The sequence below is a fragment of the Passer domesticus genome, chromosome 4 (assembly GCF_036417665.1).
Source record: "Passer domesticus isolate bPasDom1 chromosome 4, bPasDom1.hap1, whole genome shotgun sequence".
In the NCBI taxonomy this organism is placed as follows: Eukaryota; Metazoa; Chordata; class Aves; order Passeriformes; family Passeridae; genus Passer; species Passer domesticus.
The window spans coordinates 81,424,201-81,450,607 of record NC_087477.1 but is presented as its reverse complement, the minus strand read 5'-3'; the positions used below and the strand labels follow the sequence as shown (position 1 = coordinate 81,450,607).

Genomic DNA, 26,407 nt, shown 5'->3' with positions numbered 1-26,407 from the left:
CATGCAGTCCTCTGTCCAGTGTTGGAGGAATAGGAGCAAGTTCCTTCATTTGCAAATTAGGACTCCTGTTCAGTGACCACCTGCGCTTTACAATCCAGCGAGATTTCCCAACCCCTGTGTAAGATTTCTAAAACCTGGATGCTTTTTACAATGTACATTCTACAAACATGATTTTGTGAAAAGCCAATCATAAAATACGCATTTTTCACACCAGGACACCCCTGGGTGCACAGGCACCCAGCGGGTTTCTGCCGCCCGCACCCACAGCCTCACAGAGCCTCTGGGCGGGAAGAGGCCTCAAAGACCATAAATCCACTCCTGCCACGGGCAGCGACACCTCCCGCTGTCCCAGGCTGCTCCCAGCCGTGTCCAGCCTGGCTCTGGGCACTGCCCGGGCTCCAGGGGCAGCCGCAGGGCTCGGGGGCTCGGGGAGGCCGCGACGCCTCAGGGGCCGCGCGGGGGCCGTCATGGCGGCGCCCACGTGACTCGGGGCAGCGCCGGGGCCGTCATGGCGGCGCCCATGTGACTGGAGGCCGCACGGGAGCCGGACGTGGCGTCACCGCCGCGCGACCGGAAGCGGCGGGAGGAGGCGAAGGGGGCAGGAGGAGGAGGCGGCGGAGCGGCCCCGGTGAGTCCCGGCCCCTTCCCCTGCCCGTTCCCCTCCCTTCCTCAGCCCCTTTCCCCGTCCTCTCCCCCTTCTCCCCGTCCTCTGCCCCCTGCCCCAGCCGCCCCCTCAGCCGGCGGGGCCGCCCTCGTGCTGCATCGCTCCATATGCGGATATGTGTATATATATGTGTATATATGTGTGTATGTATGTCTCTGTGTGTTCGTGTGTTATGTGTCTGCAGCTTCCAGCCCTGCCCCTTCAGAAGGGAATTGCACGGGAATGGTGCAGGGCTGGAGCTCCTCTGCTCTGGGAGAGCTGGGAATGCTCACCAGGAGAGGAGAATATTCCAGAGAGAGCTCAGAGCCCCTGCCAGGGCCTGAAGGGGCTCCGGGAGAGCTGCAGGGGGACTGGGGACAAGGATGGAGGGGCAGCACACAGGGAATGGCTCCCACTGCCAGAGGGCAGCCATGGATGGGATTTTGGGAATGAGGAATTGTTCCCTCAGGGTGCTGAGCCCTGGCACAGGCTGCCCCTGGATCCCTGGCAGTGCCCAGGCTGGATGGGACACTGGGAGGTGTCCCTGCCATGGCAGGGGGGTGGAATGAGATCATCTTTAAATCCCTCCCCACCCAAACCCTTCTGTGACCTCACAGGAGAAGGAAAAACCACAAACAACCCAAAAGGTGACAATTTTGTGCCCTGACAGCACAGCCTGTTGGGGAAATAAAATCCCTTTTGTGCTGCTCCCCTCTCCAGCCCAGCACGGAGTTCACTCAGGCTGTTGGCCAAAAGGAGCTGTTTTATCCTCAAAATTCAGCATTTTATCCCCATCATTTATCCCCTGTTCATTCATTTCACATCCCAAGCAGCTTCCCTCTGCCCTTTGCTGGAAGCACGGGGTGAGTGGCTTCCCGAAACCCCTCAGAATGTTCCAGAAGCATTTTTGGGATGCTCCCCTTGGCCAGGCTGAGCCCCTGGGCTGGGTGGCATTCCTCTGGGAATGTTCTTCTCCAGGTGTTTGCTGGTGACACTCAACCAGAGGTGTTTCCATGCCTGAGCAGCTCCAAAAAGGGCATTCCCAGCCTGCTCCAAAATTCCCTGGGCTCCTTGGAAGTGAAAATGCTGCAGAGACCTGCCCCGAGCTGGGATGGGAGGAGGAAGGAAAGGGAGGAATACAAATTCCTAAATAAACCCTAATAACCCATAAAAACAAAACCACTTTCCAGTAAAACCCTAAACAGCAACAAACCTTTACTAAATCAAAGAAAAAAAATGACTTCTGTAATAACCCTTAACCCAATCAAAACAAAGCCAAATGTAAAAAATGTGCTCTGCAACAAAAAACCATTGTTTATCTTAAAACCTTTAACAAGAAATACCTGGGGAGACTCCAAACCAACCACTAAAAGTTTAAAGTCAAAGCTGCAAAAAAATGCAAAACCAACTCCACTCCCACAAAAAAAGATAAATTTTAACAACTTATAGAAAAAAAAGGGGGGGAAGGGAAGGGAAGGAAAGGAAAGGAAAGGAAAGGAAAGGAAAGGAAAGGAAAAAGGAAAAGAAAGGAAAGGGAAAAGGAAAAGAAAGGAAAAGGAAAAGAGAAAATCCAGGGAAAGTGTGGGTGGAGCTGGAGGACAAATGGGCTGGAAACTGGAGAGATCACAAAGATTTGGGCCAGGGCTGGGAGAAATCATGAAAAAATCACTTGGAGCAGCCCCGTTGCCCTTGAGGGTGCTTGGAGCTGTCTTGTCCCACCCCAGCCTCACTCAGCTGTGTGTGCTCTTCTCTTTTTGGCTGGATTTGGAGCAGAGGAGGAGAGGAGCAGCCTCTGCATTCCTGGATTCCCAAATGTGTCCCAGCTCCACGGGCAGGCCCTGCAGGATGTTCTTGGCAGCACATTCCCCAGGCCTTTGATTCCCTGCCTTTGAGCTGGGGCTGTTGCTGCTGGGAGGGGCTCTGGGAGCAGCAGGGCTGGATTTCCTGGGGGGAATCTCCTTTCACAGCAGGGAGGGGTTGGTTTATGTCAATAAATTGGGGTTTGTTAGCAGAAAAATGGCTAAAGGTGCTCAAAAGTCGAGTCACACCAGGAAATCTCTGGGAAAGCTCGCCTGGATCACCCTCCTCTTGTTCAAGATGATTTTGGGAGCTTGGTCCAGCCCTTCTAATGGTCCAGGCTGTGTGAGGTGCTGGAGGAGGAGATGTTGAGGGGATTTCTCCTTCCCCCAGGCAGGTGCTGTCCCCTTGTCCCCTGTCCCCAGCACCTGAGGCCACTTCAGGCTGGACACCACAGCCCCTAGAGCCAGGAGTGACCATTTTATCAGACATTCCCTGAGCTGAGCAGGAGAGCTTTGAAATCCAGCTCTTGGTTTGTGTTTTCCTGTCCAGCTTCTGAGGTTTTTCTATTCCCTGCTCCTCAGACAGGCAGGAAAGGGCAGAGTCTCTCCTGCCTGGCAGGATTTGACTTCTCTTGCTGAGATGGGACAGTCACAGCTTTGGAACAGCCTGGGGTCTGTGGGACAGAGCCTGATGTGCTCCTGGGGCTGCCTCAGGGTGTTTGGAGGTACAGATAAAGTGCCCAGTGGGTTTTTGAGCAGCTCACAACATTTACAGATCACCCTAAAACCACACTGGCCTCTCTTGTACCCTCCTCCTTTCATGGCTCTCCCCACAAATCCACATTTCATTTTCCCTTTCTTTTCTCCCAGCCCCCCCAGAGCCTCTTGGTCCCAGCCCAGCTGTTTTTTTCACCTCTCTGCTGGGGTGGTTTCTGCTCCAGCATCTTCTCCTCCCTCTTGGCTGGTGTTTGCTGCCTCCAAGCTGTGCCCATGGAGCAGAGGATGCAAGATCTCCTCATCTCCTTCAGTAAAACAGGCTTCCAGAGATGCAGTGGATGTCCCATCCCTGGAAGTGTCCAAGCAGGGCTTGGAGCATCCCGGGAAAGTGGAAGGTGTTCCTGGATCCTTACACACCAAAAAAAATCCAGTTTATGCTCAGCCAGAGCAGCACACTGTGCTGCTCACACACCCCAAGCCCACCTCTTGTGCCCCAAAGTGCCCATTTTGCTGTTGCAAAGCTGAGTTTGCCTGCACTGATCCCACATCTTGCTCCCTCCCTGCTCAGGAAGCCGTGGATACAAGCAGAGCTCCCAGGGCTGTCCGTGAGGATTCATCTCCATTTCTGTGTGGGGAGCACAAAGTGTTTTGCAGTGGCAGCATCTCTGCCAGGCTTTGCCTTTCCTGATTGCCCAGCTCCGTGTGGTACTGAGGGGTTTTCAGGAGCTGGATAACACCTGTGTGATGGATATTTGGGTGGGATAAGGATTTGAGGGAAAAATCTGACACCTGGTGCTTTATATTTTTTTTTTTTTTTTTTTTGGTGGTAAACAGGGCTGCTTTGGCAGCCAGTGCAGGCTGGCAGCGCCCAGCTGGACTCCCACGGATTTCTCATCCTCACCCTCCTCTGTAGCAGCTTCAGGCAGGAGTTAGGAAGGCACCAGCCATTTTTAAGCCTCCTCTACCCTAAAACTCTTGGAAATGCTCTCAAATCTGAAGCTTAAAGCTCTGTTCCTGGGATGTAGCATCACGTAATGATTTGTGTTACTTCTCCCCTGCTCTTTCCCACTTTCTTCATTCCTCCCACCTCCATCTGCAGGTTCTGGGCCAGCTTTCACTCTCTGCACTGGTTCTGTGGAGATTTTGCTCCACATCTTGTCTCCAGGTGCAAAGGGCACCCTGGATGTTTGGACAACTTCTCAGGTGGTGGTCAGTGATTTAGACCACGCTGACCACGGACAGAATGCTCTGTCTGAACACACAAAGCCTCTTGAAGCTGCAGCTCTTCTACAAAAAACACATTTTCATTGTTCAGAATGAAAGATAAGCAGCTTGGATCTCTTAAAAATGAAAAAACAATTATTTTTTTTCTTAACTCTCCTATCTGTGCCAGGTTTCTTGTATCTGCTGAGTAGCAGGTCATGCCTGGCTGCCTTCTACTCCAAACCCATCTCACCTGGGAGCTCATCCTGAGCTGCCTTTGCATGAGGTGACATTCCATAGTGGCTTTGCAGGGACCCAGCTGCCCTGGCCAGGGGAGGCACCGGTGCCACCTCCCTTTGGGGTAGCTAAAGGATTGATTAAAAGGTGCTGCCTGTGAGGTGGAGGCCTCTGACTCTCCGTCTGCCCTTTTTTCAGTACCTGGAAGCAGTTCTGAGCCCCACTAAAGTTGAGACCCATGGCTACGGTGCTAATGTGCCGAAGATTGCCCAGGCTGGGCAGGGTGACAGCGATTTCTACCACAGCCGAGCGCAAGGCCGAGCGTGGGAGCAGCAAAAGCAAGAAGGAAAAGAGAGATAAGCCAGGAGCAGCCAAGGCTGGGACTGAATCAGGGGCTACAATCCAGCTGCTGAAGCCACAGGACTACAGGGTGCTGTACAATCCAGCTGCCTATGCCAGAGGCAGGGCTGGCACACAGCAGCACGGGGATAGGGACAGCAGCCAGGCCCTTGGTGACACGTTCACCTGCCCTGGCACTGCACAGGCTCCACAGACATTCCCCACTGCCTCTTCCCAAGCTTTGCCACCCGTCAGGAATGTCCTGCCCAAGCCCAAGGCCAGCGTGCTCCTGGAGCAGACCGTCCTGGCCACGCTGTACAAGGAGGAAGCAGAGAAGGAGCAACGGGAAGTGTACGACTCCAAGGAGGACCCCCGCACGTTCCAGAAGGGCAGGCCTGAGTACAGAGCTCTCACCTGTGACAGCGCTGAGCCAGCACAGACCCTCCCTGCAGAGGAAGGGGACTGCATTTTACAGAGTGTGGCTGGGTGTGAGTGCAGCCCAGGAGCTCTCACGGATTATTTCCTCAGGCTGAGCCGTTTGCCGGCGGAGCGCCGCGCGGCGCTGGTGTCCGACGCCAGGTTCAGTGCCCTGTGCCACCGAGCTGTCATGGCCATCAGGCTGTTCAGCACCCTGGATCTCATCCAGATTTTAAAGGCTTGTGTCCCCTTGGCCGTGCCAGCCTCCCACCCCCTGCTCAACGCGTGCGAGGCCGAGTTCTGCCGGCGGGCGTGGGACATGGGCCTGGAGCAGCTGCTGCTGGTGGCCGATTGCTGGCGCTGCCTGGACCGCAGCGTGCCCTCCTACCTGGGAATTCTGTTCAGCTATGCCAACCTGCACTGGAAGAACCTCACCTTGCCCCAGTTTGTGCAGCTTCTTTACATCATCGGGGAAGGCCGGAGGTCGCCCGCGGACTTGGCGCAGAAGGTGGAGAGCACCATCCTGAAGCACTTGGACGCCTTCACCCTGGAGGAGCTGGGTGCCATCTGCCTGGGGCTCTTCAAGTCCCTCAGTGGGATTTCTGAGCACGTCATGAGGAGGATTGCAGACAGGGTGTCCCTGCAGATGGAGGACATGAGCACCTACGCCTTGGTGAACGTGCTCAAGATGCTGCGCTACACCCGCATGGACCACCTGCCCCTCATGAGGGAGCTCGGGAGGGTGATTCCTGCTCGGATTCCTGCAACAAACATCCAGGGCATCATGCACATCACTCTCACCTATTCAGCCCTGCACTTCTTTGACGAGGATGTTTTGGCTGCTGTAGCCACCTCATTGCCTTCCAAGGTGTCCTACTGTCGGAGCAAGGATGCTGCCAAATTCCTGTGGTCGTTTGGGTGCCTGGACTATGAACCTCCCAACGAGGAGGAGTTTTATTCCAGCCTGATAAAGCAATTGCATGCAAAACTCCATGAGTTTAGCAAGTTTCCAGAGCATCTCCTTACTGCTCTGCTCGGCCTGGCTTTTGTCAAACGCTTCCCAGAGGAGCTGATAGACTTTGCTTTGAGGGAGGAGTTTGTCCAGAAAACCAGAGGTAGCAAATACGAGCTCAAGAAGGACCTGTTCACCCTTGGTAAGAGCGTTGAAATCGAGTGCCCGACCTACCAAGGCAGCCACCTCACCCCTCAGCTTTGTCAGGAGTTCACTGAGATGGTCGCAAGCTTTGCAGAGAGGGAAATCTACATCAGGCCTGAAATTGTGGAAGCCACGTCCCTCCTGGAGAGCATGCTGGGAGGCCCTGAGTACGTGAAGAACCACATGATCCTGCCCCACACCAGGTCCAGCGACCTGGAGGTGCGTCTGGCCGCGGATGGACGTCCCATCCCTTTCAACTTCAAGGCTCCTGTGGCAGCCAAGAAGCTGAGAGACATGGGAGTTAGTCTGACAGATGATTTAATGTCCCAGCTCCTACAGGGCAGAGCTCACAACCAGAGTCCCACAGAAGTGAGAAACGACGCCAGGATTCCCGGACAGGAGAGAGGGGACACAACAGGCACGCCGTGCTTGGGTGGAGCCCTTTCTGCAGGTGCCACATCACAAGCTGAGCCTAAACCAGGGCTCTGGCAGCCTGGGGAGGTGAGGCTGGCACTGCAGGTGTCCAACAGGAACCACTTCTGCTACGGCTCCAGGCGGCTGCTGGGGCTGCACTGCCTGAAGCGGCGGCAGCTGCGGCTGCTGGGCTACGCCGTGGTGGAGATTCCCTTCTGGGAATGGTTCCCTCTGCTCAAGCGCACGCGCTCCGAGAAGCTCAGCTACCTCCACTACAAAGTGTTCTGCCCAGCTCTGCTCACCAAGGCTGCCTAGTGGGGCAGGGGCTTGCTCAGAACCTCCCCAGTGCATCTCCATGCCTGGGTGCTGGGTGAAATGGTCTCTGAGTGTTGGCTCAGTTGTTGCTCTGTGGCCATTTCTGCTCTGGTGACATCTGTACTTCCCATGCTCTCCTTTTGTACCTGGATCCTCAGATACTTCTACCACAAATAAAAGCTCCTAATGATTCATTTTTCACTGTGGTTGCTTCTTTCTCCACCCTAAATGAGAGTGGTTGGATGTGGTGCCTCTGTGAGAGCAGGAACAGAGCATGTTTAGTCACGAGGCTGAGCTGGGTGCCAGGAGCACACACACACAGCTATTTCCTTGTGTTTCCATCCCCATGGGGCTGGGGCTGAGGGCGCAGCCTGGCTTTCTCCTCAGTGAGGCTTGGGGTGCTCTGACCTCAGGACTTTTCATGCTCCAAGGACTTTATTTGGTGTCCACCATGCAGGAGCTCCATAGTCCCACACAGGACACCAGGAAGAGTTGTGGTGACAAACTCCAGACAGCCTGGTTTAAAACTCCTCGTCCAAAACCACTGAGGATTTTTTTCAGGTCTGTGTTTCACTGCCTCAGTCCAAAGATCTTTGTTCACCTTAGGGAGGGCACACACTGAAGAGAGAGGGGAAAAAAAACCCAGCCATGGGTAAAAGCAACTCAGTGACTCAACTTTTGCCATGAGATTTGTAGCAGTCTTTCAGTAGAAGGGAATGCAGTGACTTGGAAATGCAGAATAATCCATTTTCTTACTAAGAAGTTTTCTTACTGGCTCTTATTGAGACTGGAAAAATTAACCTAAGTCTCTCAGGGTCACAAACAGGAGCAATCCTATAAAATACCACACAGAGCTCCTCATGTTGCAGGAGAAATCTTCAGCCCAGGAGAGAGAGAACAGGGGGAGAATCCTGAGTTTTCCCAAGGAATGGAGCAAGGAGAGTTGGTTTGCCACTTGTCATAACACCAGTGCTGAGGGCCAAGTGAATTTACCACTTTTGTTTCAAAATGAAGCAAAAAGAGCAGTTTTGAGGTGCAGCCTGTAGGTGAACTGTCAGTCTCCTGCAAGATGTGAGTTCCAAAAGTCAGACCAGTTGAAACAGTTCCCCACTGGCAGCCCAGAAATTTTCAGACTCAGAAAGACAGGAAAGTAGTGTTGGAGGAGAGTTGGTGTGTGCTTGTCCTGCTCCTTGAGCAGCAGCAATTGCTCCTGATGGCTGCCAGACAAATTTTGGGATGGAAGTGCTGCTCACCTGCCCGTTCCTCTTCACACCTACTTCATTTTCAAGGCGTTGTGACCGAGCTCTGCTCTCTGCAGGTGTGAATTTGTGTTGGGTTGGGTTTTATCCGTGGGATTTGTGCCTTGAATTCCACCTTTCTCCTTGCAGATGCAGCACAGGGAGCTCATTAACTCTGCCTTTCCAACATGCCCCCAAAGGCCAATTTCATTTGGGCTGAACCAACAGATCAGTGGAAAATCATTAAAGAGCTGCTTGTTCTTGAAGGAGGCAGCGAGTCCCTCATTTGCAAGGTTGCCCAGGGCAGTGACATTTTAAAGCTGGGGTTAACATGAGGTTAAAGCTTTCACCTCACAGATAATTTCATTCTTAAAAGAGATCTGAGACAGCCAATTCCAGTCACTTTTGGTTTGTTTTTTTTTTTCAATGGGAAAGAAGGTGTGTTCAGTTGAGTTTTTTTAATGAATGCTGGCAGAAGAATTTGGTGTTCAGATCCCAGACATCTCCCTCAGAGCTACTCCGTGCCCTCTGCTCCCTTGGAGTTATTTAACACCAATTATTAATATTTGTGGTTAATCTTGACTCACTGTGACAGCCTCCTGTGCTGTGCTGGTGCTTTTCTGCACCTGCAGAACTCCTGCATCTTTGATAAACCTTCAGCTCTAATTACTGATCAGTTCATAGGAGGTTTTAGTTAAAATAGCCATTTTATTTTTGCTTTTTCTCCACAGGTTCACTAATTAATATTAATGTGATTTTTTTTTCCCCTCAATCTCATCTCTCCACCACATTCATTTGGGTTTATATTGGCTTCACCTCCTGCACTCAGATCTGAGCTGCATTTTAGGAAATCCCAAGCCTGTAACTCACTCAAAACACGAGGTCCCTTCACTGCTCATGGATATTCACTTCCTTTATTTTTAATTTCTTTTTTCCAAGCTGACTCTGATGCTCAGCAAGTGACCTGTCTCCAGCTGCCAAGATGGTAATAAACGTCTGTCTCCCACAGTTCAAGCCAAGAATTCACTGCAACAAGGTAAAATAGTGAGGAGGGGGTTTTGGGGAGTGGGAGGGGTGGAGGGATTAGGTGGAATTATCCTGGGGAGGAGCTGGTTCACTGCTCCTCTGGGATAATCAGCATCACTGCTCTGATGTGGCACACACTAAATACTGGAGGGAAAAACCCAAATTTTGCAGGACCTCATAACCAAACAGCACAATGTGCTTCCAGGTATAAGTTCTTTGACTTGAGATCCCTTTTTCCCTGCAATATTCCAACTTTCCCTCTGCCCATTGGAACTCACAGCTCTTGATAATGTGAAATTATCAATTAATGTGAAACTGTGAAATGGTAACTCGGTGAAGTTACTTTCCAAGTATTTCTGGTTTCACTCAGCACATCAGAATCTCTTTAAGAAACTCGGTTTTCATTCAAATCTGTTTTTTAGTTGTAAGTTTCCACACCAACTCACCCCAAAATCCAGGACAGCCTTGGCTTTCTAAAAACTGTGATGCAAAAGCAGCAGTGCTGGAATTTTTTGTGGAGAGACCCAGCCATGCCACAGAGGTTTGGTGTGATTGTCATGCTCAAAACCATATTAAAAAGGTGGAATAAATAGATTTTCCTCGTTTTTATTTGTCCATTCAGCAAGTGCTGCAGATTTCTCAGAGCCTGGGGCTCCCAGGAAAGGGAATGGATTGAACCAGACTGCCCAGGAGCAGAGCAAGGGTGGGATGGGATGTTCCAAACCAGACCCAGCCTGCATTGATGGATCTCCCTCAGGGATGGGTGGGGTGGCTCCCAGAAGCTGATTAACATCCAGAGTTCCTCTGGGACTCTGTAACTGTGATTCCAAGCGCATTTCCATGTGGATAAGTAGGCACAAAGAAAATCAGGAGTCCCTAAATAGGGAGACTGAGAGAGGAGATTCCCACCTTCCCTACGCTCATCCTCTGCTCCCAGCCACCCTCTCCTCCCTGACTTATCTCACTGACCCAGCCAAAACCACAAATTACCCCTAATTTTCACTCTTCCAGCAGTTAAGTCAGGTCTGCCCGTGGTGACAGAGGGTGCAGGAAGAGGGGAGGGAGGAGGGTGGGAGTGCTCTGCCTTCCAGCAGGGATCTGCTGCTCGGCACGTAACCCTCAGCTTGGCTCCTGGTTGGTGTCATCCTGAGAATCTCTGGATTTGTGAAACTGCCTTCCTTGTGTTTCCTTGCTCCAACCTGACCCCAGTTTTGGTCTGGCACGCAGATCTCAGCCGATGGCTACGAGGTGGAGAACCTGATCTCCGAGGACCTGGCCAGGAGGAACCGCGGCTTCCGCAGCGAGTACTTCATCAAACCGCCGGTGCACGTCACCATCTCCTTCCCCTTCAACGTGGAGATCTGCAGGATCAACATCGACGTCTCCTCCGGGGGCTACCAGACCTTCTCCGGGCTGGAAGTTTACACCTCTACCTCATGCAACAAAACCTCTTGGCAGAGCCCTGAGGGGCAGGGATCAGGTCTGCCCGGGCAGCCCGTGTCGGACAAGGACACCTTCACTCTGGTGGGCAAAGCTGTCTTAAAAAATCAGAGCAAAGTGACTTTTGGCCACAGAGGCTTCAAGCCGAGGCCTCCCTTCCATCAGATGGAAAATGTCTTCTCCTACCCCGGCTCGGTGTCCCAGGATCTCTGGAACAAAGGGCCGGCCTCGCTCAGCAACGTGTCCCACCTGAAAATCTGCATCACCCACGTGGCCGGGGGGGGCCTGCCCAGCATCAAGAGGCTGGAGGTGTGGGGACAGCCTGCCAAGTCCTGCCCACAGGAGGTGATCGAGGGCGTCTTCCAGGTGGCCTCCCAGTTCCTGGCCCAGGACAGCGGAAGCCTGAAGCCGGAGCTCTGGACGCCGATGGAGAGCGACTGCGTCCCCTTCAGTGCCAACGAGCAGCAGACCCTGCACAAGCTGGTGGACGTGGTCCAAGACATCCCTGAGGAATTCCTGGACCCCATCACTCTGGAGATCATGACCTTACCCATGCTGCTGCCCTCTGGGAAGGTGATTGACCAGAGCACCCTGGAGAAGTGCAACCGGAGCGAGGCGTCCTGGGGCCGGGTTCCCAGCGATCCCTTCACGGGCGTGGCCTTCAGCCAGCACTCACAGCCCCTACCTCACCCCACCCTCAAGGCCAGGATAGACCACTTCCTGCTGCAGCACAGCATCCCTGGCACCAACCTGCTGGGGAGGGCTCACGGCCCGGAGAGCCTGGTGCCCTCCTCCATCACCATGTCTTCTCTGAAAAGGAAAATGGACTGCATGGATCAGGGCTCCCTGCAGCCGCCCTATTTTTCTGCTACAAACTTACTTGTCACTGCTACCTCAGAGAACAGTGCTAAAAAAATGAAAACTGACAGTGAGTCCCACTTGATCCAGATGGACTGTTCCACAGGTATGGTGGCTCCCCAGGTCACCTGTGTTCCTTGAGTGCTGGGACAGCCCCAGCTGGGGTTTCAAACCAGGACAAATCCAGTGCAAGTTCCCATCACACCTCTAGAAAGCTTCCAGGCTGTGTTTGGCTGGTGGAGCTGGGTGATTTCATCCACCTGCCATGTTCCTTGTTCAGTGTTTCACAGCCTTTGTTTGCTCAGGTCACCCTGTTCCCCTTTTATTTGATTTTCTTTCTCTTCCTTCCATGTGGAGACAATATTTTCCTCACTGTCCTGGTTTGAAGTTTCTTTATCCAGGGGGATTTATTCCTGCAAAAAACAGGAAAAGAAATGTCTGGTGCTGCAGTGGTGATGGCACAGGGAGTCCTGGCTCATCATGAGGAGGGAGGTGGGAAGGAGAGCAGGGATGGGGCAGAGAACAAACCACAGCAAGGGAATTGCAGCAGGAGGGACAGCTCAGCCTGGGAGACACTTGCACAGAATTTGCAGGTGGTTAAAGCAGAAAACCTAGTAGAGGCTAAAGGAGACAAGAAATGTGACTTGTGGCTGCAGGGGAAGGGAAAGGGTGCTGGTTTCCCTTCATCCATCCCTTCCTCTGTGATGCTGGGAATGCAAAATGTCCTGCAAATCTGGAGACAAGGAGGCTCAGCTGGGACCTGGTTGTTGTCAACAGCTCCCTGACAGGAGGGGGAGCCAGGTGGGGTCAGGCTCTGCTCCCAGGGATCAGGGACAGGAGGGGACAAGGCTTGCACCAGGGGAGGGTTAGGTTGGATATTGGGAACAGTTTTTTCACAGAAAGGGTTGTCCAGCCCTGACACAGCTGCCCAGGGCAGTGGTGGGACTTCAGAGCCATGAGGATGTGGCACCTGGGGACAAAGGGTAAATCCACGTGTGGGGGATTTCATGGTTGGCTCTCTGGGCAGGTAAGCCCAGTCTCCTGGAGTGCTCCAATCCATTGTGGTCTGTGACATGTCAAAAGGTGACCCAGAGCTGCTGGGACCTGTCACTGCCTTCACCCTTCTCTCAGTCTGCCCAAAAACATTTTGAGGACAAAGCTTAGGTGGCTGATTTTAAAAAAAATTCTTCACTTGAAAATAATTGATGTCAGGAAGAGTAGGGAGAAGCCAGACTGCACATTTCTGCTCTGATCCCTCAGCCTAGAGCTCGTTCCCTGCTTTAGGAGGAATCTTTGGTTGTTTTGGCCGTGGAGGTGTGTGACAGCTCCCACCAGGATGTGCCCCAGCCCCACAGGAGCAGGAGCTGCCCTGTGGGTCCTGGAGCTCCCGGGGCAGCCGTGTCCATACATAAATAACAGCAGAGTGCTCAGCCCGTGGAGCTCGTGCTTCACTGGATCATCAGCCTTGATTGGTGGAGGAAATGTGCAGCACCAATTGTGAGCTCTTCCTCTGGGAGCTGGATTTAACAGAATTAGTGATGCAGACAACATTCTCTTAATGCCTCGTCTCAATTAGCGCCGTCGGTGCTGCACAGGGCAGCCCTGCAGGGAGGGTCCAGCCCTGGCCCCGTGGCTCAGAACTGGGACAGAGAGGGAAAAACAAGTCCCACAGATTTTATTAATGTTCTCTGTGAGCTGCGTGGAGCAAGGCTGGCAGCACTGGGCTGGGATCCTTGGGAGCCAGCTGGGATTTCAGGGAAAAACAGCTTCCTGGGTTGTTTGGAGTTTGGTCCTTTTTCAGTCCTGCAGGCTTCTACAACTCCTTGGAAGGAGGGTGCAGCCAGGTGGGGGTCAGGCTCTGTTCCCAGGGAACAAGAGGAAATGGCCTCAGGGTGTGCCAGGAGAGGTTTAGGGTGGTATTAGGGAACATTCCCTGGTGCAGAGGGTTCTCCAGCCCTGGCACAGGCTGCCCATCCTGAAGGTATTTCAAAGCCGTGTGGGTGTGGCACTTGGGGACATGATTTGGTGATGGCCTTGGCAGTGCTGGATTCCATGATCTTGGAGGATTTTCCACCCTAAATTATTAATTACTCTGGTCCTGTGTAAGTTGGCACTGGGGCACCACATGAATGGTAGTGATGCATAGGGCATTTCACCTCTGTGACCCAAAGCAGAGGCACTCCACCCCAAACCCCAGCCCCTTGGTGGGGAAAAGACACCTCTCAACAAAACTAGTGGCAGGGCTCCTAAAATCCTCCAAGGTTCAGAGCCAAGGCAGTGTTTGTATCACAGATTCTTTTTCCCAGCATCTGCTTCTCCTTCTTTTTCTTGTCTTTGCAGACCTGGTGTTTTCCTTTGCCGACCTGGTCTCCATTTCCCTTTGCACACCTGGTCTCTGTTTCCCTTTGCAGAGCTGGTTTCTCTGTTCCCTTTGTACAGCTGGTGTTTCCCTTTGCACACTAGGTTTCTGTGTTCCCTTTGCACACCTGGTTTCTCTCTCTGTTCCCTTTGCACACCAGGTTTCTCTGTTTTTCCCTTTGCACACCAGCTCTCTGTGTTCCCTTTGCACACCTGCTCTCTCTGTTCTCTTTGCACACCTGGTTTCTCTCTCTGTTCCCTTTGCACACCAGCTCTCTGTGTTCCCTTTGCACACCTGCTCTCTCTGTTCTCTTTGCACACCTGGTCTCTCTGTTCTCTTTGCACACCTGATTTCTCTCTGTTTTTCCCTTTGCACACCAGCTCTCTGTGTTCCCTTTGCACACCTGATCTCTCTGTTCTCTTTGCACACCTGATCTCTCTCTGTTTTTCCCTTTGCACACCTGGTCTCTCTGTTTTTCCCTTTGCACACCTGATCTCTCTCTGTTCCCTTTGCACACCTGGTTTCTCTCTCTGTTCCCTTTGCACACCTGGTTTCTCTCTGTTCCCTTTGCACACCTGGTCTCTCTGTTTTTCCCTTTGCACACCTGGTTTCTCTCTGTTCCCTTTGCACACCAGGTTTCTCTGTTTTTCCCTTTGCACACCTGGTTTCTCTCTGTTCCCTTTGCACACCTGGTCTCTCTCTGTTTTTCCCTTTGCACACCTGCTCTCTGTGTTCCCTTTGCAGAGCTGGTGTCCCATGAGCAGAAGCTGTCGGAGAGCCTGGACACTGCCCTGACCTCAGCTCTCAGCTCCATGCCCTCCTTCACGGCCAAGCTGATGAAGAGCCAGCAGCAGGCTCCAGGAGAGGGGGGCTGCAGCACGTCCTGGAGCCTGGGCACAGTCCTTGGTGAGCAGCAGGCACCTCTGGAGCACCTCTGGCAGCTGGGGCTGGGATAACAGGGATTGTTCACACCCCAGACTTTTATTTATTCCATATAACAATATTACATTGCCTTCCAGCAAGCTTTACTTCACAATCCTTGCCTCTGTCTGAGCAGTTTTGCTGGTTCATTCTCCCACTGAGGCAGGTCAGACCTTGCTGACCCCCACAAGGAGTGGGGTGTTGTCCATGCCCAGGGTCAGGGCAGGCTGTGGCACCAATGCTGTGATTCTCCCGTGTTCCTGGCTGGCTGTGCTGCCCCAGGATGATCTGGGATGGACACAGTGCTCAGCCTGCTCCAGCTCAGCTCAGGCTGTTCCCAGAGCTCTGCAGTTTGGGCTGAGGGGTTCAGTGGTGCCTCTGAGCTGTGTGGAGCAGGGGGAGCTGCCACGAGGGTGGAGAATGAGTCTGCTGTGAGATGTAAGCCCAGCAAATGCTGCAGCCTTCCAGTGCTTGGAAGGGTCTTGGGAAAAAGAGGGAGAGTCCCTTTTTATACAGACTGGACAAGAGGGAATGTTTGTAAACTAAAAGAGTAGGGTGAGATTGGATATTGGGAAGAAATTGTTCCCTGTGAGGGTGCTGAGCCCTGGCACAGGGTACCCAGAGCAGCTGTGGATGCCCCTGGATCCCTGGAAGTGCCCAAGGCCAGGTTGGGCATGACTTGGAGCAGCCTGGGACAGTGGGAGGAGTCCCTGCGATGGCAGGGGGTGGAATGGGATGGGGACTTTGTGATCCCTTCCAATCCAAACCATTCCCTGATTGTTTGGAACACCGTGTGACATCCAGCCCTCAGCAGGAGCAGGTGACAGCAGCAGCACCCCAGGCCAGCCAGTTGTGTGTGTGCCCAAAATCCCATCAGGACTGAGTGTGCAGGATCCAGGCTGCCCAGCCACTCCTCCAGCTGTGCATGCATTCCCAAAGTGATTCCTTTGGGGTGCAGGGAAGCACTGATCCTTCACATGTCCCTGCACATGTCCTGGTTTCTCTCCCCTGGGTGAGGCTCTGCCTGCCCATGGCTGAGAAGGGGCTCCAGAGGGACCCAGGGAAGGGCTGTGTCTGTCCGTCTGTCCATCTGCCTGTGTCTCTTTTTGCCTCTCTCCCCTCCCCACACAGCCTCTGCTGTTTCACAGTGACATTCAGCTCCTCAGATTTTCCTGTCCCCTCTGAAACTGCTGCTGTTGGAGAGCTGAGCAGCCCTGGACGGGTGGTGTGTGACAGGAATGCAAAGTGTCCCCTCAGCCGTTCCACCTGGGAATGGCAGCGGAAGGCAGGCTGATTGCGTCTCAGTGAAAGTGAAAAGCCCTTTTTTACAGTCATCTGTCCTCAATTAAAAGCCTGATTGTGCCAGTGCTGATGTGATCCATCCCTTTCCGAGCACACCCTGCCCTGGGAGCTGGACCATTCCCTCTCCTGGTGACAGCAGACTGGCACAGTCCTGAGTCACAGCTGTGCCCTGAGCCTGCAGGACCTGTGGCACACGGGGGGTGGCCCAGCCTGGACTTCTCACGCTCCCTGCCTAATCCTCTTCTCCTGTCCCTTTGTTTCATACTCTCCAACTGTGCCAGGGGAGGTTCAGACTGGAGGGATCAGACTTCGGGAGGGGCTGGAATCACCAGGAAAGCCTGGACATTGCTTCACTTTTTCCAACCTGCTGATTCTCTGATTCTGGATTCGCAGAGCACGGCAGGAGCAGCCAGAGCCAGGCGTGTGCTTCCTGTGGCAAATCCTTCTCCTGCTACTTCAGGGCAGAGCCGGTGTACCAGCTCCCCTGCGGGCACCTGGAGTGCCGGCCCTGCCTGGCCGAGCGCCAGAAGGCTCCGGCTTCCCCCATCCACTGCGGGAGCTGCAAGAGGGCTGCGGCCTCGCAGGACGTCAGGAGGGTTCACTTCTGAGCCCCGGGGCTGCCGGCGGGACGAGGAGGAGCTGCTGCTGTGCCCCGTGTCCACACGGAGCCGCCCGGGAGCCGCAGAGCGGAGAGGACTCACTCGGTGTTGTGCTTACGGAGTAGTGGGGGGTGGGGGGTTAGAGCCCGAGGATGACAAAAGCCATAGCTTCTTTATCCAAGGAATATGTGTTTATCCAGGACTGGTGTCCGAGCGCTGCCCCGGGGCTCAGAGGTTTAGCACAGGTGCCTTTTGGACCAGCTCAGCTTCCCCCCTGTGAGTTCAGCCACGTGTGACCAGCAGCCACCCGGCTGTGGAGCAGGTAAAGCCCTTGTGAGTGACAAACAAAGCCCCCCCTCCGGCTTCCTCCCCTTCCCCACCTCGCTGTGCCTCCCTGCTGGGGGTGTCTCACCCTGGAATCGGCAGGAGAGGCTGAGGTGTGAGGAGCTGGCAGTGATCTCACCCTGCTCATCCAGACTCTTGTAGAAAAGCCATCCCATCCCACCCTCGGTTTATGTCGTGTGAGCAGCCCAGCTCCTGGCTGCCTGATAGACATTTAAGCCTTAATAAAATGTTTAAAGTCAGGTTCTCTCTGTCTCTGGCTGCTAATTGATCTCATCCTGAGGCTTAATGGTGTCATGGAGTGAATCTCTTGGCAGAGGGGGAAGTAAAGAGGCAGGAAAAAGCCAAACCACCACGGAGGAGCTGCAGGCCAGGGGTTTCAGAGGGGTCCTAGCAGCAGCCTCGTGCATCACAGGGATGAGACTCAGACACCTGCACCCACGGGGGCTTCAGAGAGCTGCTCAGAAAAAAGCCAGACAAAAAACAACTTGGATATATCCTGTCCTGGATATGCCAGGGTACGGTGACATCAAGGGGGAGTCACCTCCACACCCCCCTGTTCTGGGCCATAAGAGCCTCCAGCTGACTCAGCTCACCTTGGTCACACTTTTATTTGTCTCCAAGAGGCACCTGAGCAAAGTTGTCGTGTTCTGGCATGGGAAGGAGCTGCTTTGTGCTGGCCCCACACTGATCCTGACCCTGTCTGCGTCAGCCCATCTCCATTCCCTGCAAAAATAGAAAATCACACTTCTTAAAATAATAAACGCTCAGAAAATAGGCACAAAATTCCTAAAAACGCCACGATTCAGAGGCAGTAAATGCACTCCATTGCAGTGCTGGTGTCGTGTTTGCAGTGAGCCATCCCAGGCTGATTCAGCTCTCACACCTCCCCCAGGGCAGGGAGAGGATGGGGAGCCATCAACCAAAGCCATCAACCACAGCCAGCAAAGCTCGGATGCTTCCAGAGCCACCGGTTCTGACAACGCCTGCAGTGCCCAAAAGTTCCTCGTGGTGTGTGGGGGTGGGCAGTGATCCAGCTGGGAGCCATCCCAAATTTCCTCCAGGTTCCCTTTGTTCTGCAGGGAGGGGCAGGAGCAGGGGTTGGAAGGGAAAAGGTGGTGCTGGGACATCAGGGCTCATCTCCACCTCACTGCAGGTTCTCAGAGCCTTCATCCCCCAGTTTCCCCTCCCCAACCCTCTGGGACCCTTGGCAGCACATTTCACCTGCTGTGTCCCCTCTTGCAGAGCATCCAGGGATAAATTTTGCCACATTTTGGAGCTCAGGGAAGGATCACCTGCCCCAGCTGAGTGTGAGTCCCCCTGAAACCCCTGCGGGCAGCAGGGACCCTCTCTGCACCCCGAGATGGGGGATGACAGAGCCAGGAATTTCCTCTGCCTGGACCCACAGCAATCCCTCTTCATCTCCCTCAGGGATGCCACCAGCACGTTAATTCCCAGCCCCAACCCTGCTCTCTCCCTGGGAGCTGGGGAATGGAGCTGATTGCAGCCTGAGCAATTTCCTCTAATGCTGTCCTTCAAGCATCTTTGGGACAAATCCATCCCTCGTTGGTCACTGACCTCCCGGCGTGACGTCCACAGCCCGGCAGGATGGATTTGGCCGTGGAAACGATCAGAGCAGTGCCCCAGCCAATCTTGGCTGCCTTTAAAGAGGCATCAAAGCTGTTTTCCAGCTGTCAGGGAAGCAGAGGAGCATCTTTATCTGTGATGAGAGGGGAGGAGGTGCAGGAGCCTCCTCCCCACCTCCCGTCAGCCACGGGGCCACGGTGACAGTGACAGAGCCATTTGGGGAGCACTAGAGCTCCCAGGCAGCAGCAGGGAGCTCTCCCTTGCCAGCCTGAAGCCTTCAAGAAGTTTCTCCTTCCCTGCTGCATCCCCCTCCAGCCACAGCAAAGGCAGGAAATGCACAAAGCAGTGAAATTCATCCCATTTTCCAGCATTCCTCTGGTTTATCCTCACTAGAAATCAGTGAAATGCATCCCATTTTCCAACATTCCTCTGGTTTATCCTGGTGGAATGTTGTCACTAGAAATCAGTGAAATGCATCCCATTTTCCAACATTCCTCTGGTTTATCCTGGTGGAATGTTGTCACTAGAAATCAGTGAAATTCATCCCATTTTCCAGCATTCCTCTGCTTCATCCTCACTAGAAATCAGTGAAATTCATCCCATTTCCAACATCCTCTGGATTATCCTGGTGGAATGTTGTCCCTCTCCTTTATCCTGGTGAAACTTTGGCCCTGGGAGCTCCATGTGCTGCAGCCAAGCTCCATCACCTCCATCCCATCCCAAAGGGGCTCCCACAAACCTCACTGGGGGCTCCAGAGCTAACAAAGCTCCTGTTGTTAATGAAGGAAGGGGGAGGTTCAGGTTGGATATTTGGGAAGATTTCTTCATGGAAAGGGCTGTCCAGCCCTGGCACAGCTGCCCAGGGCAGTGCTGGAGTCCCCATCCCTGGAGGGGTTTAAAAGCCATGTGGATGTGGCATTGGGGACATGGATTATTGGTGGCCTTGCCAGTGCTGGGGGAATGGACTGGATGATTTTGGAGAGCTTTTCCAACCTCAAAGATTCCACGATCTCCACGGCTGAGCCCCTCTGGCAGCCCCAGCCCCTTTGCTGGTGTGCACAAGAGCTGGGGCTGTATTTTGGCTGAGCAAGGGGGCAGATTTGAGGGTGCTGCCCCTTTCCCAATCCCTTTGGCATCTCCCTCATTCCCAAGGGGAGCTGGGATGGGGATGGCAGCCACTGACACCCTGCTGAGTGCCCTGGCACCAGCCACAGCCTCGGGGGTTCTTAGGGGGTCAGGGGCATCCCCTAGGGAAGAGCAGGGATGTGACAGAGCCAACCCAGTGCTGGAGACAGAGAAGGGACCCTGGGGCTGGTGTTGGAGGATTTGGGGCAGGAATCTGAGCAACCCAAGGCCTCGGTTGGGAGCAGGGTGTGGGATGGGAGCCCAGCAGTGTCCCGGGTACCAGGGAGCATCACAGCCCAGCAGGGCTGGCCCTGCCCACCCCTGGGATCCCTTACCCCACGACTCACCCCAGGTGACCCCAAATTTCCCTCCCCAAGCCCCCGTTTTGTGTTTCCTACCCCTCTCCCCCTCCCCGTTCCCCCCTCATCCTCCCCTTGATTCCCGTAAGTGATTCTGCCTTGCGGCTGCGGAGCCTCTGCAACTCGGAAAAACATTTTATTAACCTTCCTTGACTTTAAAGAGCATAATTACATTTTAATCTCATATTCCTGCGTTATCATTCCAGACACAGAGTCATTTGAATGCAGATCGTTCCCGGCTAATGTAATTTTACGATACAGTAATGAAGAGACGGAGCACGAGCGCCTAACACCCAATTTAGAGCTGACATTTGGGGTTCTTTTAAAGAAAAGTTTTCCCAGCCGAGGGCTTTTGCGTCCTCCCCGGCCCTGCAGCGTAAGTGGGTTTGGGCTCCCGCTGTGCAGGGATGGGTTTGGATGGGGAAGGGAGGCTGGAGCTGGCGGTGGCGGGAGGTAAATCCCCCGCGGCTGCCCCGCGTGGGTGGTTCGGCGTCACGGGGCAAATCTGGGACCCCGCCGGCCCCAGGGAGAGCTGAGTCAGGGGCTGTGGCCGCCCTCACCCCCCTGGAAGGGAGGAAATCACCCTCGTGTCACCCAGCCAAGCCCCCAAGCCGGGACTGCCACCCCCAGGGCTGATCCGTAAATCCAAAATCACAGGAGCAGGCTGGGACCCCCCAGCACTGATGCATGAAACGCTTCCCTTTGTGCCTCAGTTTCCCTCTGGGATTGAGCCCCCTCGAGCACTTGGAAACAAGCAGCAAGGTTTTCCAGGGAGGATTGCAGTGGGATCACCATTTCCTTTGGGATGCTCAGGCAGAGCAGCCTCTTCCCCACCCAGGGTGCCACCATTCCCCTCCCTCTAAGTGGGGCTGGGCTGTTTGTCCAGCAGAAAAGGGATGTTAATGAGGGGGAGAAAATGAGGGAAACTAATGAGGGGAGGAGAAAAACACGTTCAGCCACCCCAAGTGATGTCCAGGCTGGTTTTTGTGGTTCTCTACCTCAATTCCCCACCTTATGTGAGGATGAGGAAAGGATAAAACCCCTCCAGAGGTGGGAGCACAGCTGGCAGCACCCCCACATTGTCCAGCCTCCCCAGGCAAACCCTCCTGATCACTGTGAGCCAGTCCCAGCGTTTTTGGGGAGGGAGAAGCAGAGGGTAGGTACTCACAGGCACCGGATTCCTCTCTGCGCATTAATTTCACTTTGCTGAGGTTGCCCCTGGTGCAGCTGGAAAAGGGATCTGGGAACAGCAGGAATGTTCGTGGCTGGATGGGGCAGGGGGTTGTTGATGGTGTTTTTCCTCTACAGATGTTTTTGACAGCCCAGGGGTGACACGAATGTGCTGGTGCCAACCCCAGAGGTGCCTTTTCTTTTGGTCCCCCCTCTCCCACTGCTTTCACTCCCTTCTGGGTTCTTGGAGAAGAGGGAAAAGTGGCAGGAGAGCCATGGGTGACACTGATGGATCACTCTGGGGACAGGGTCCTGCCCTGCACCCCGATGCTGCAGCCCAGCCCCTGGGTTTGGGGTGTTTTTGTGCACCCAGGGGTCTCTCCCAGCCCCAACCCCATCACTCCCCTCCCAGAGCAGCATCAGTCAAACCAGCATCCCCAAAGCAGCATTCCTCCCTAAAACAGCATCCCACCAAAGCAGCATCCCTCCATAAACCAGCATCCCACCAAAGCAGCATCCCTCCTGGGCGAGCATGCCCCAAACAAACACCCCTTCCCAAACCATCCCCCCTTCAGGCCAGCATCCCTTCCCAAACCAGCACCTCTCCCAAAATCTGCATCCTTCCAAGCAGTATCAATCCCAAAACAGAATTCTCCAAATAAACAACCCTTTCTAAAGCAGCACCTTCCAAACCTTTATTCCTCCCCAAATTAGCATTGCTCCCTGACCAGCATCCCTCTGAAACCAGCACCTCTCCCAAAATCTGCATCCTTCCCAAACTAGCATCACCCCCAAACCCTTCCCAAAATCTGCATCCTTCCCAAACTAGCATCACCCCCAAACCAACACCCTTCCCAAAATCCACATCCTTCCCAAACCAGCATCACCCCCAAACCAACACCCATCCCAAAATCCACATCCTTCCCAAACTAGCATCACCCCCAAACCCTTCCCAAAATCCTCATCCTTCCCAAACCAGCATCACCCCCAAACCCTTCCCAAAATCCTCATCCTTCCCAAACCAGCATCACCCACAAACCAACACCCTTCCCAAAATCTGCATCCTTCCCAAAACCACATCTCCTAAATGAACATCTGTCCCCAAACCCACATCCCTCCCCCCAGACTGCATCTTCCAAACCCCCATCCCTCCCCAAACCTTCTGAAGGATCATCTCTCCCTGGATCCACCCCCAGCCCATCCAGTGCCCCTTCCCAAGCCCATCCCAGGGCTGGCCTGTGCCCCCTGGAGCAGCCAAGGGTGGGATTCACCAGCCCCGAGTGCTGCTGCACTGAATCATCTCAATTACAGATTTGCTTGGATGCGATTTGGGAGGAAAAAAAAAGAAAAAAAAAAAAAAAAAAAAAGAAAAACAACAAAAAAAAAACCCACCCAACCCATCCCTCTTCTTCCTCCTCCTCCTCCCCTGGGAAGGGGTGATGGCAGCATAAATAGCAGCTCCCTCAGCACGGGGCCAGACGCAGCTGGAGCAGCTTCCCCGGGCACCCTGCACCATGGCAGAGCCTTCGCTGCCCCTCTCCTTCCTCTGCCTCCTCGCCTTGTCCTCCGCCTGCTACATCCAGAACTGCCCCCGGGGCGGCAAGCGGGCGCTGGCAGACACAGCTCTGCGACAGGTACGGGATGGGCGCTTGGGGACGCGGGATGGAGCTTCGGGAGGGGACAGGGTGGCCTGGGGGTGCTCCCCGCCGCCTCTGGGCACCGCTGGCCGTGCCACGCTGCCGGGAGCAGAGGGGCTTTGGGGTGGCAGGGGGACACGCGGTGGGGCAGTGGCGGGGGAGGGACAGCTCCAAAGCGCTGTTGGCACCTGGAGAAGAGGCTCGGAAGGGAGCAGGACAGGACAGGGCACGGAGAGGGGACAGGGAGGTCATGGGGACACCCCAAAGCGGGGACACGAGGTCACCACTGCTGGTGGCAGCGTGGCACCGCCAGGAGCTGGAAGAGGAGCTGGTGGGGAGCTGCTTTCTGTACCCGGGGGTGCATTTCTGATCCAAGGGGGTGCGAGAAGGCTTTGTTTGGGGCGCGGGCACTGAGGCAGCTCCTTCCCGCAGTGCCTGCCCTGCGGTCCCGGCAACAGAGGGAACTGCTTCGGGCCCGGCATCTGCTGCGGAGCGGAGCTGGGCTGCTACCTGGGCACGGCGGAGACGCGGCGCTGTGCCCAGGAGGATTTGCTGCCCTCGCCCTGCCAGCCCGGCGGGCAGCCCTGCGGCTCCGGGGGTCGCTGCGCCGCGCCCGGCATCTGCTGCACCGCCGGTAACCGGGCACGGGACACCCCGGGGAGCGCGGGGAGGGATGGCCAAGGGGAGGGCTCGGCTGGTGAAGGTTGTCTGTGGTGTGGTTTAGTTTTGGTGGTGAGGGGTGGAGTGGAAGCGCCCGGAGATGATTTGGGGAGGGTTGGATTCAGGCTGACTGTAAGGAAGGAATTGTTCCCTGGGAGGGTGGGGAGGCCATGGAGCAGGGTGCCCAGAGAAGGTGTGGATGCCCCTGGATCCCTGGAAGTGCCCAAGACCAGGTTGGACAGGGCTTGGAGCACCCCGGCACAGTGGGAGGTTTCCCTTCCGAGCATCAGTGGCACAAGATGTTCTTTGAAGGTCCCTTCCGACCCAAACCACTCTGATTTAAAGGATTGGGCTCGCAGCTCCTTGCTGACCCACCACGAGCTTTTCCTGGCCAGCACATCCTCCCTGATGTGCCAGAAATTCCAGCCCCGCTCCCTGCTTAGCAGGAGAGATAAACTGGAGCACGAACTGTGCTGCCACCCGCCCCCTTCCCCAGCCGAAAACGAGCCCCCGACGATCCCAAATAACCCTTTCCACGGGCACGTTTTGCTTCCTGCGGCAGACACGTGTGCCATGGACACCGGCTGCCTGGACCAGGGCGCTCAGGAGGCGGCGGAGGAGGAGGAGGAGAAGAACCTGACGGTGCTGGATGGCTCGGCCGGAGATCTGCTCCTCAAGCTCATGCACCTGGCAAACCGGCAGCAGCAGCAGCAGGGCAAGCACCCCCTGCTCTGAGACCCCCGAGCCCTGAGAGACCCCCCCACCTCGGCTCTGTACATAGGAGATGAAATAATAAAAGCCCTCGTGCACTGTGGTGGCCTCGTCCTGGGCGCTGGGGGTGGCTCCAGGGGATCTGGCTGGGGCTCAGGGAGGGTCCCTCTGTCCCCAGATCCCCGCAGAGTGCAGGTGGTTCGGCTGGGCTGGGCGCAGGATTTGGGATCTGTCATTTTAGCTCCCGGGGGAAGGAGCTCAGGCAGAGCAGGAGTTTGGGATCTGGAGTCACACCCAGCAGCACCCCCAGCCCCAGGGGACTGTCACTGTCCCTGTCACCTTACCTCTCTGGGGCAGATTTGGGGCCTCGCTGCCTTCAGCAATCAGCACAGCATCTCCTAAAAATGATAAAAAGGAAGGAAAAGCTCTTTCCTTGGGAAAAGCACCCCAAATCCCTCCAGAGCAGAGAGGTTTGGGCTCCCAGCTCCAAAGACCCCCTCCAGGGCTGGTTTCATCTTTCTCCATCCCCTCTGGACCCCGACAGGGAGGATCAGTCCCCGTTATCCCCCAGATTTTGGGGAATCCCACCCCTCTCCCGGCTCTCTTACCCTGCGGGGTCCTTGCTCCGAGGTCTCTCCGGGCTGGGACTGGCCAGGGCACAGGGCACAGCTCGTCCTTTATGCTGTCCCCGAGGGAGGTGGCACCTCCGGGGAGGTGGAGCTCCCTGGCACGGCGGGCTCCATCCTGCCCACGGCAGCGCCCCGCAGGGGATGCAGGATTGATCCAGGACCTGCTTCCCACAGCCGGCATCTGATCCCAGCCCTGGGGAGGGGGGCGACCCCAAATCACCCCAAAATCATCGGGAAAGGGGTGACACCAGCATGGATGGGGGACTCCAAGCTGGGATGAGGGAATTGGGCTTTCAGCCCAGCTCTAGCACTTGGACTTTTCCAAGATGCAGGATGTGAACCCCCAACATTCCTGCAGCACCGGGAATGTGTGGCTGAGCTGGGAATGCTCTGTCTGATGGACACCTCAAAATCAGGCAAAAATCGAGTCCCCAAAAAGCACCAGTGGCTGATAACTGGGGTTTTTCCCTACTTTTCTCCCTGAGCCACGTCCTGCAGGGGTCTGGGCACTCCTGGAGCAGCCACAGGGGCTCTGGGATGACAATTCCCTCCCTCCACGCTGCGCTGCAGCCGGAGCTGAGCTGCTGGGACAGCACAGAGCAGGTGCTGAGTCCCTTTTCCAACCCATTTCCAACCCATTTCCATGGATCCCAGTGCCTGCCTTGTCCCCAGGGACGGGGACTGACCCGGGGTGTGTGACAGGGACCCAGCTGCCCTCGTGCCAGCCTCGCTAAGTGGTGGATTTTGAAGCAAGCCAGAGGGACAGGAAAAGGTCATGGCTGTCCGGCTCTGGGCTGCCTAATTCCCAATTAAGCCAGTGCAGGGTAATGATCTCAGTGGACGTCAAGGTTTGTCCTCAGCAAGGAAATTTATTCAAGCTGGGAAGCTCCTAATTGGGATAAAGAAGGCAAGGGGCTGGGGTGAGCAGGACCTTGGGGGGTTGCGTCAGCCTTCGGCCTCATCCTCGGTGCTGCTCCTCAGGGAGGAGGAGGGGGGGCTTTGTCTGCTGGTGATGTGGCTCAGGACACCTCCCTGCATCCCTGTGTGCGGCTCCAAGGAGAAGCAGTGGGGAAATTTGGGATTTCAGGCCTTTGCCTGGGAGGTTTGGTGTTCTCAGGCGCTGTTGGATGAACAGCTGTGGGTGGGGATGGGCTGGGTCTCGCCGTTATCCCAGAGCAGGATGAGCCCAGTGCTGAGGAGCCCC

The 26,407-nt window shown here is 55.0% G+C and overlaps 3 protein-coding genes and 1 long non-coding RNA gene across 4 annotated transcripts; 3 read left to right on the top strand and 1 right to left on the bottom strand.

Annotated features, from left to right (window-relative positions):
- Positions 1-560: 560 nt before the first annotated feature.
- On the top strand, positions 561-7,441 carry FASTKD5 (FAST kinase domains 5). The gene is made up of 2 exons (XM_064419060.1): positions 561-628; positions 4,798-7,441. Exon 2 carries the CDS (start codon positions 4,838-4,840, stop codon positions 7,238-7,240), a length of 2,403 nt encoding a protein of 800 aa, XP_064275130.1. The 5' UTR covers positions 561-628; positions 4,798-4,837; the 3' UTR covers positions 7,241-7,441.
- UBOX5 (U-box domain containing 5) lies at positions 561-17,567 on the top strand. The gene is made up of 5 exons (XM_064419062.1): positions 561-628; positions 9,418-9,514; positions 10,732-11,908; positions 14,906-15,067; positions 16,778-17,567. The coding sequence occupies exons 2-5, from the start codon at positions 9,461-9,463 to the stop codon at positions 16,990-16,992; spliced, it is 1,608 nt and encodes a 535-aa protein (XP_064275132.1). The 5' UTR covers positions 561-628; positions 9,418-9,460; the 3' UTR covers positions 16,993-17,567.
- A 3,028-nt stretch (positions 17,568-20,595) lies between these two features.
- Positions 20,596-25,204, bottom strand: LOC135299711 (uncharacterized). Its single transcript, XR_010361658.1, has 3 exons — positions 25,183-25,204; positions 24,919-24,972; positions 20,596-21,636 (listed from the first exon to the last, which is right to left on the bottom strand). It is a non-coding gene; the product is annotated as an uncharacterized LOC135299711 (long non-coding RNA).
- On the top strand, positions 23,030-24,677 carry LOC135299707 (vasotocin-neurophysin VT-like). Its single transcript, XM_064419057.1, has 3 exons — positions 23,030-23,200; positions 23,636-23,837; positions 24,426-24,677. Exons 1-3 carry the CDS (start codon positions 23,081-23,083, stop codon positions 24,596-24,598), a joined length of 495 nt encoding a protein of 164 aa, XP_064275127.1. The 5' UTR covers positions 23,030-23,080; the 3' UTR covers positions 24,599-24,677.
- Positions 25,205-26,407: the final 1,203 nt, after the last annotated feature.